Raw genomic sequence first — 10,152 nt, 5'->3', positions numbered from 1 at the left:
GATTCGGCGAAGTGAAATTGTTCACCGTATGAAGTCGATGGTTCCACCGACTGTCAACAAAGAAAAAGCCAGCAAACAGTACCAGCTATCACTTGCACTGTATACACTTACGATAAAGGAGAAAATTTGTCCAGGTGAAACTATATATGGTATAAACAACAGTAATTAGAACAAATCTTATTTTTATACAATGAAATGAAATAGATATAATGTTCTTAATCTATTTCACTCTCACATCTACCTTTAAATGCCTGTTACGAACATCAATAGTCTACTTTGCCTGATAATGTTTTGTTCTCTAAAGTCGCAAAAATTAGTTTAGCTATTTTGGGATTACAGAAATAAGTGTAATTAAAATCAGAATTTGTAAATAGACTGAAGCCTCGCCTATAGTTCTAGATGTTCTTTTCAGGTATAGAGTCAACATTGTGGTGAACTCGGAAAGCATACAACTCGCTGAAGAGTGTTTGCTGTCTTCACATTATCATTAGAAACAAAAAGTGACTGGACGTCTGTCATTATGGTAAGTATCATCTTTTCTTCTATTATATTAAAAGTAAACTTATTATGAAAGTTTTCGGCTTGGTTTTGTCTGGAGGGAAAGTTTCTTTTGATGTGAATGCTATGACGTTGACGTGGAGTGAACAATATACCTATTTAGGACCTTGGTAGCTTAGGTAGTAGGACTCGCCGAAGCCCAATTTAGTTTAAAGGTCGTAAATTTGAAGAAAAAACATTATAAGTTTATGCCTATTTTTATTGGTTAATGTGATCTTATTATTATTCTACAAATACACGAACCATTAATTTTTGCAACTGGTAATATCTCAGGCTATGTTGTACTTGTACTACTAGGTAGGTACTTGCCTAGGAACTACCTAGCTAGGTAGCAGTTTCTTATCATTTAGGGCAGTCCATCGGTTTCAGCCTATTGGTTTTTCCTTCCTTACTAGTAAATCTAGAAACGAGTGCAACGGACGAGTCAGAAAAACAGTAAATGTTTAAATTGCCACATGGTAGGTACCTAGGCTAGTAGGTACAATTAAAAAAATAAATGTTCATTCACACCCGTACCGTACTAGGCCTTGTAGCCTAAACATTTAAAAAAATAATTTGTAATGCAGAAACAGTAAGGTCTACACAGATGCATCTGATCGTAAATCCATTCTAGAATGCAGGACCCTTCCTAACCTAATGTAGCCTACCTACCTAGGTACCTACTATAACATAAGGGAGTCATAGAGTAAAATAAAGGGTGCATCCTAACCTAACATACTCTAGGTTTCTAGCAGCCACATATCAGTCACAGTGGCCATCTTTTTGACTGGTGGTGTAGATTGGGGTCTCTTTAGTCGGAGCCACTCATCTTATCACAGAATTCCTCATTTACCTTCATTGAGACAAGCTCCTTTCAGTCTGTTTGGCAAAATGTTAACATGCTTGAAATACCTGTATCTTGCACTTTTAAGTACTTTGGGTCTGGCCTTGCTGATAAGTGGCAAAGTCTGTTAGGTTAAGTAACATAGATCCTGTGTTATAGCCTGTGCTTGAATATTTTCCCTGGATCTTATAACTAACAGTATTCCACATCGTTTGTAATTTAAACCAACTTCTTAACCCTCTCTATAAGAAATATATCTGGAAATGTATAATCTTTAAAAGGGAGCACAGGGAAGAATAATCTTAATAGGGTACCAGGTGAATACAAAAGTCCGCAAAGTTGAGGTGTCACTATATATATATATATATATATATATATATATATATATATATATATATATATATATATATATATATATATACACACACACACATACATATACATATATGTTTATGTAATATATACAATATTAATATTCTTGTTAGTAATTGTGTACTATAGAGAAATGTAAGAGAGTATAAAAACCAACTTTAATGACTTTACTTTCTAGTACTGGTTTAGTGATAATTTGCATTGAACAGCCCCTACTGCATATTACATGGGAGACAGAGTTAAAATATTCCCTAACACACTTCAAATGGCACCCTGATGTTCATGGATTTTTTTATTTATATAAAATTATTGGAGTTTTGAAGTGTGGAAGTTATTGTGTGAATCTCAAAGGATTAGAATTATGACAAGTGTTGTAGGCAGAAATATTGTGAAGTGGTTATGTGCATATTTTTTTTTTTTTAGTATATCAGGCTAATGTCATCTGTTGATTTGTTTTTACATTTTTTCATTTAACATTACAGGGTCAGAGTCAGAGTAGTGGATCGGGTGGTGGAGGTCAGGGAAGTGATGACAAGAAGGACAAAAAGAAAAAATATGAACCTCCTGTACCCACTCGGGTTGGCAAGAAGAAGAGGAGGATGAAGGGACCAGATGCCGCTAACAAATTACCTTTAGGTAAGATAAAATTATGGCTGTAAGTGTGAAAACAATAATGTATATTTGTTTCTGTGTTTCCTCTTCAATTTAAGGACAACCTTTTCATTGACGATCTGAGTCCCATTGGTATGCTTAAACAACCGAGTAATTATTGAGTTTCTTTTTTATATTGAGTACAGTACATTTTTATTTCAAAATAAGTAAGCCCTTCCTTGTTATTATAGGGAATGCATAACTTGTAAGCACCCTTGGTATTTTATTCCTAATTATTTGACTATTTTTTCAGTCACACCTCACACTAGATGTCGTTTGAAGATGCTAAAACTTGAGCGTATCAAGGATTACCTCCTCATGGAGGAAGAGTTTATTCGCAACCAGGAGACACTCCGCCCACAAGAAGAAAAGCAAGAGGTATGAAACATATTGACAGTTGACAGTGTTAGTTAATGAAGAAATCAAGTAACTTTACAACTGGTGTCCATTTAAAATACATTTAATTATAATAAAGGTTTTGTAACTTTCTGAAAATAAAACTAAAACTATATAAATACTAAATAGATGAGTGAGAGAGAGAGAGCGCTATTTTCTTGATTAGGGATGCACCAATACCCAAATTTTTGGCCGATACCGACACTAACTTTTAATATATATATTGTTACTAAAATCATTCTTGCTCTCTGGTCATTGGATATTAAAGGTTCAAAAGTTGAAAAGTCAGATAGTAGAGTTATATAAACAATGTCAAAGGCATAAATTTTATTGAAAAAGAACATCAAGTATAACTATTTAGTATTTAATCCCTTTATTACCTGGATACAGTTTGGCTTATATTATGGCTACCATTACAAGACTTTTAACAATTTAGACATGTAGTGCTTACTCGAATTCATGGGGTGACAAGCAATCTGAAATCATTGATATATACTCTTACTCTGAGTTTTAATTTGTATATTGGCTAGAAACAGTTAACAGACTCATTTATTTAGATTATGAATGTTCCTGGTAATGGAAGGTTTAATCCTTTGCCTTATTACAATACATATATTGCTTCTATTACGTAATCCCAAGAAAAATGAGATACCGGTACATAAGTAACAAGATTACGAAAGGACCAGAGTTTGTTTCTCAGGCATAGATCAACAAAACAGGGTTTTAAATTCCTATAGTAATTGACAAAAGTATCGGCTGGTATCGGCCAGAATTTCACGGATACCACAAAAACTAGCAGATACTGATACTTGGGCACATCCCTATTCTTGATAACATTAAGAAGCTCTCTCTCTCTCTCTCTCTCTCTCTCTCTCTCTCTCTCTCTCATATTTGTTTAGTATTTCTAGGAAGTTAGGCACTGTATTTTTCAGTAGGTTACAAAGTCTTTATTACAATTAAACATATCAAATAAACCAGAATGTTAATGAACGTAAGTTACTTGATACTTATATTCATTAACATTATAGTTTATTTGATATGTGATTAGGAATTTTTCACTGTGAATAACAAATTAGCAAAATTTATGTGGTATTAAAGAAAATGCCAGATTTTGGCTATGTGTTTAAGGTATCTGTGTATTATATTTTGGTTGTAAATGTTCCTACATCCCACTTTTAATTTTGTTACAGGAGGAAAGAAGTAAAGTTGATGACTTGAGAGGAACCCCAATGAGTGTGGGTACCTTAGAGGAGATCATTGACGATAACCATGCCATTGTTTCGACCAGTGTTGGGTCAGAACACTACGTGTCTATACTTTCCTTTGTTGACAAGGATCAATTGGAACCAGGTTGCTCAGTCTTATTAAATCACAAGGTAAGACATAAATACTTTTGTGTTTATTGTTTCCATGAATTTCTGTATCTGTGATATCATTTCATGTTGCTTGGTATTGAATGTTTATTCAGTCAGGTGCTGCATGCACTGATAAAATGTCATTAATTCAGTATCATTGGCATAAATTTTTAATGAATAAGATTTTGTGCTTCAGCCATTTCCATACTTTTATTGTTCTTGTTTTAGTATGCACAGAGTATATATGTGTTTGTGTCCAGCTGATAGTGACATAAAATAAGAAGCTTCTTAGTCTAATTGCTATGAACTTTTAGAATTTGTATATATGTACTGTATGGTAAATGGCCAGTAGTCCAGCACTTGCAGGAATGGGAGGACTACCAGTGATAGTGCTGATATTTTAAAACATTTTAAGTTTTTCATATGTTTCTCCTTGAAGGAATTTACCTGACAGTATAGTTAATACTGTGTAGTAAAATTTCATATACTAGTGCAATTTAAGTCCCAGTATAATCTCTACTAAAAGTTGATGGTGTGGATTAAAAGGGATTAGCAGTGTTTTGTAGTTGCGGTGGTGTTGAAGCTTAAGTTAGTGATGGAGCTTGTAAAGATTTTATCACAGCCTTGCTTTAATATGTTGTGGTCAGTTTAACAGAGACAGATTATTTACCTTGAAAACAACTGACAAGAGGTGAAATAATGGAGCATTAACTTAAGGGTTTACAATGATTAGTGCTATAAAATTTGGCACATACACACCACAACTGAATTATGGAAAAGGTAGCAGGTAAATGGTATAGTACAGTAGTTGTTTACATACAGAAACGCATGCATATGCATCTCTGTTCAAGGAGAGCTAAGTCAGAAGCCTGCTCAGTAGTGGCTGAAAGTGTAACATCTTGCTGATATTACCATTCATAGTGGCCAGTTCAGCAGTAAGTAAAGGTTGGTGTCCTTTGCAGATGTTTATTCACTCAAGTGGCATTTTAGAAAGTTCAGAAACACTCCAGATCATCCAGTTCTTTGTGGAGTGAGACTTATTTCAAAGGGTCTTAGATTGTCTGATGTGAGTGCAATGAACTTTGGTGCAAATAGCATTGACTCATTATGCCAAATGTTTTATCCATCATAGCAGTACTTTACTGTATTTAAAGAATGCAGTGTTACAAGTCTTGGATCATAAAAAACTCGTAATTATTAGTGGTTCCAAAATTGCACCTAAAGCTTATTATAGTTTTTTTCATTATATGTACATCCAGTTTGTTAATTTTACAAAAATGAGGTTGGTGCAGCTGTGTAAATGTCATATTCTATATCACTTAAATATTATCTGGATGAAATGTAAGGAAAAATATAAAATATATGAGAGAAAGAAGTAAGAACTTATAACATTATTTATCATAGTAGAAAACAAGTGTAACTCAAACACTAGATGAAAATTAGTTAAGGTCATGGAAATACCAAATGCATGCAGATTTGGGCCAGAACCAGGTAGTGGGGTTTAGCTAAAGATTTAAGACATATCCGTATTGTTAGTTTTACAGTTTGATGAGGAGAGCTACAGAAAAAGCAAGGAAAGTGATTGACAATATGCAAAGGACATGGGTGTGCTATTCTTCTTAAGGGTTTTGTGCATTACAGTTTGCTTCACTTGTGAGGGAACCTAAGTCCTTGTTTCATAGATGTAGGTTACAGGAAACCTCTTTCTGGCATGGGGTATCCCTGAGGCATCACATTTGCTGGGAAAAAATTTCTTTGAGCTCGTGCTGTGTTAAATAGAAGTGAAACGTTAATGGCCATAATTATATAATATAACATGTAATAATTGTATACTTTTATATTTGAATATATCCTTACCCCTATGTAAGAAATGAATATTGAACAATTATGTGAATTTTCTTTTTTAAAGAAAATAATTTTCAGAAATGTGCTTTTATTACTAAAACTAACTATTACCCAGGTTCATGCTGTAGTAGGAGTATTGAGTGACGACACAGATCCAATGGTGACTGTCATGAAGTTAGAAAAGGCACCACAGGAGACTTATGCTGATATTGGAGGTATGTGTTGAAATGAGGCAGGATCTGTGTGATTTGTAATATCTTTCATTGATTTCATTTTACAGTCTGTGTTAAAAATACAAGTTTGTTATTTCACAAGGTGACATGAGTTTCTGTCCAAAGTGCTCTATTGAATAGGTAGGTCATGTAAGCAAACAAAACCTTTCCAGTGAAATTATTTTGTAAAAATGTATAACTTAAATTTTAGATATTTTTTTATTTTGTTCATGCTACTTTTCTAAATGTTATTTTTACAGGTCTGGATAACCAAATTCAGGAAATCAAAGAGAGCGTGGAACTTCCATTGACTCATCCAGAGTACTATGAGGAGATGGGTATCAAACCACCCAAGGGTGTCATCCTTTATGGCCAGCCAGGCACTGGAAAGACATTGCTTGCGAAGGCAGTAGCTAACCAAACTAGTGCCACCTTCCTTCGAGTTGTAGGGTCTGAGTTGATTCAGAAATATTTGGTGAGTTGTTTTGGTAGAAATATTTGCACTAATGTAATGATTTTTTTTTAGGGTACTGATTACATTTTGGTATATACTAGTCATGATAATTTAAATTCCCTACTTGCCAATATTCTTTCATTAACTTTCAGTGTTGTGAAGAACACTTTCAGAATAAAGACTGTGAAAGGATGAGAAGTATTAAAATAGATATAATGTAGCATCATTCATTATAATGCTCAGCATTCTAATGACCTAAGTGCTATTGAAAGGCAGTACGTATATACTTTGTAATTATATAATATTAGTTCATGTATTTACATAATCAAATTAGAATATATTTTGTAGTTATGGTGTACACTTAATACATTGTGAGTATCCGGCAGTTTTTTATGCCAACAGGGTGATGGACCAAAATTGGTTCGTGAACTATTCAGAGTTGCAGAAGAACACGCACCTAGTATTGTATTTATCGATGAGATTGACGCCGTAGGAACTAAACGATACGACTCAAATTCAGGTGGTGAGAGGGAGATCCAACGTACCATGTTAGAACTTTTGAACCAGCTTGATGGATTTGATTCCAGAGGAGATGTAAAGGTGAGAGTAGGAAAAGGAATACTTTTTTGGTTTTAATTGTAATCAAAGTAAAATATGTACGTAAGTATATAGTCATATGTATCAGCTATGACAGCATCCAAGGGTTGTTTTTAAATTATTGTAATTGTTACTGTCATTTATCAGGTAAAGAAACCCAGATGTAGTTTTTGAAACCTCTTCTTATTTGAGATTAGGTGAGAAGAGAAGCTAAAGAAAAATGGAAGTGTTTGCAGGAACACTTCTCACCTCAAAATAGATCATCCTTTTTGATACGTAATTTCTTTTTCACTAGGTCGTTATGGCAACAAATCGGATTGAAACTTTAGATCCAGCCCTTATTCGTCCAGGTAGAATTGATCGTAAGATTGAATTTCCTCTCCCTGATGAGAAGACCAAGCGTCGTATATTCCAAATTCACACCTCCCGTATGACACTGGCTGGTGATGTAAACTTGGATGAGCTTATAATGTCCAAGGACGACTTGTCAGGTGCCGATATCAAGGTAATTTGTTAATGGTTTCATTAAGTAATAGTGGTTTCTTTTTCACTGAAAGTTACTAAATTTTTCCTTCATTCTTTAGTTATAGATTTCAAAAAGTTAGCACATCATATATGATTGTAACAAGTTGATATACTGTATATCATTTCAATATTTAAATGAAAGTATGGGCTTCGTTTTGCCACTTGACTGGCTTGAAGTACATTTTAAACTAAGTCTCTAATGACAGCTAACAGATGAATACTATTTATTCTCATTTCAGGCAATATGTACAGAAGCAGGTTTGATGGCACTGCGTGAACGCCGCATGAAAGTAACGAATGAAGATTTTAAGAAGTCCAAAGAAAATGTATTATATAGAAAGAAAGAAGGGTCTCCAGAAGGCTTATATCTTTAATTAATTTTTTTATATTAAGCTTTGGGAGAGATATTTGTTTGTGTAATAGCATTATTAACTAATACATTTTTCACTAAACTGGACTTTTGTCATTAATTTTTTAATTTATAAAGAATATGGATTCCCTTAGTACAGGAAACATTCATACTATAGGATTTTTCTCGTATAATAAAGAGAAAAATGGTAAATTTAATGTTCTTTCATTATCATTAATGTAGATCATTTGATTGCTAGAAGTAATTTCCATTTAAAAGAAATGGTTCTGCTGCAGAATAATTGTAATCACTTTGCTGTCGAGTTCAGTTTGCTCAAGCTTTTCATGACGAATTGTCAGTTTGTATCGAGAGAAGCAAGTACAGTACAGTACTATTTGGAATAATGAACTATGAGGACTCATTCATGTATGACTTTCCTTAAGGCAGTAATGCAATAGAATATTACATATTCAAGTAGATGACCAAGTTACAGTTCTCGGTTCTCTTTTGGCTGACCACTATAGTGGGAAGGTTGGAAACACCCAACAAAGAAGTTTACAGTTGAACCAAGTTTATTACAGTAAAGCTTTTTGAAGGTGAACATACGTACAAGGATTTACAACTGGTTGTCAAAATATATTTCAGGATAATAAAACCAATTGGTTGTTAAGATGGAAACCTTGGATATTAGACGAGATGTGGAAATATTTACAAGTAAAAGGTGCTTGTAGAAGGAAGGAGAGTAAGAATACGAAGTCGGACATTTTAAGTGCAGTATTAAATTCCAAATGGTGAGATTAAGCAAGAAGAGACAGGACAGAATTTCGGGAAAAGTCAATGGATGATGCTGAGAAGCCATTTGCTTAGAGAGTAACTGGTGTTACAGAAGCCACAGAATTTTTTCTTAATTATCTATGGGTGAAAAGGAAATTTAGGATAATATCTCTCAAAAGAAGGTAAAGTTGAAAGGCGACGACAACAATGCAAGGATGCCGTAGGTGGTCAATACTGCTAGTGCACCTCACGTGGTAGACTAGATCTTATTAAAGAGTATTTGTAGCGTTGCTTTGTCTCCAAACTGCAACTACTTTTTAGCCATTTTATATTTCCGTCATTCCTGCTTCCTTTTTTCAATCTTGTTCTCCAATCTTTTGATTACTATGTGCAAGTGTGGGTGGTTTTTTTCCATTTCCACGTTAGATATTTTTACTTCATCTTTGTTTTCTACAAATCTTTATCCTGCTGTTAACCACCTGAGCTCCATGTGGTTAATCTCTGAATAGCAAAAGCGTCCCAGTGCTTGCCTTGACCGCGTAGATACATCCAATAGAAGGTGAAGAGGGCGTTTTTGTGCTTAAGAAGGAATTGCCAGGTTTAGAAGTTGAATGATTGATGTATAAAAAAAAGACGAGAGATTGTTTGAGCTGAAAATTAAATACTAAATATGCTAACTTTACTTTTGTTTTGTAGAATATGAATGAGGAAGCAAAGCCTGATGATTTGGAGTTGAAAGTTACAGGAAAGTTAGCAAAAAAAGGTGACGTGACATGTAGCAATTGCAGCGGCTTTTCACTTGCCTCTGTTGTCAAGAAAGGTTCGTCATGCATACTCTCAAGAAAAAATGCATTTATAATATGCTTAGAGATGAGCACATGAGTTTTAGAAAAGGGAGTAGATGCACAGATTAAATAATATAGTGGCGCAGTCTGTGGAATTAAGAAATACCTTTCTGATAGCTTTTGTTGATAATGAGGTGTTTCGAGTGCATCACGCAAGATTTTGCGCCACTATGGCAATCTCGTTAACTATGTACGTACTTGTAATTTAAATTGTCCATAAATAAAGCAAATGTAAAAGTTCATTTTGATAGATCCTTGTCAAGTGCATTTCAAATAATTATATATCTGCCTATAGGCTGATTTCCGTTAGGAGCTCTCGGGTTTGTAATCTGATGATTTGACCATAAAGGTTTCCAGCTTAAGACTGAAGAAAGAAAACGAAAGAAAGAAAGCCAT

At 34.1% G+C, this 10,152-nt stretch overlaps 1 protein-coding gene across 1 annotated transcript; it reads left to right on the top strand.

Moving 5' to 3' along the window:
- The first annotated feature begins 394 nt into the window (after positions 1 to 394).
- LOC135200097 (26S proteasome regulatory subunit 4) lies at positions 395 to 8,350 on the top strand. The gene is made up of 9 exons (XM_064228418.1): positions 395 to 523; positions 2,236 to 2,389; positions 2,658 to 2,782; positions 3,991 to 4,176; positions 6,116 to 6,215; positions 6,473 to 6,687; positions 7,069 to 7,266; positions 7,559 to 7,768; positions 8,028 to 8,350. Exons 1-9 carry the CDS (start codon positions 521 to 523, stop codon positions 8,160 to 8,162), a joined length of 1,326 nt encoding a protein of 441 aa, XP_064084488.1. The 5' UTR covers positions 395 to 520; the 3' UTR covers positions 8,163 to 8,350.
- Positions 8,351 to 10,152: the final 1,802 nt, after the last annotated feature.

The sequence above is a fragment of the Macrobrachium nipponense genome, chromosome 26, assembly GCF_015104395.2.
Source record: "Macrobrachium nipponense isolate FS-2020 chromosome 26, ASM1510439v2, whole genome shotgun sequence".
NCBI lineage: Eukaryota > Metazoa > Arthropoda > Malacostraca > Decapoda > Palaemonidae > Macrobrachium > Macrobrachium nipponense.
The sequence above is the reverse complement of the archived record's forward strand: the minus strand, read 5'-3'. Positions and strand labels throughout refer to the sequence as shown.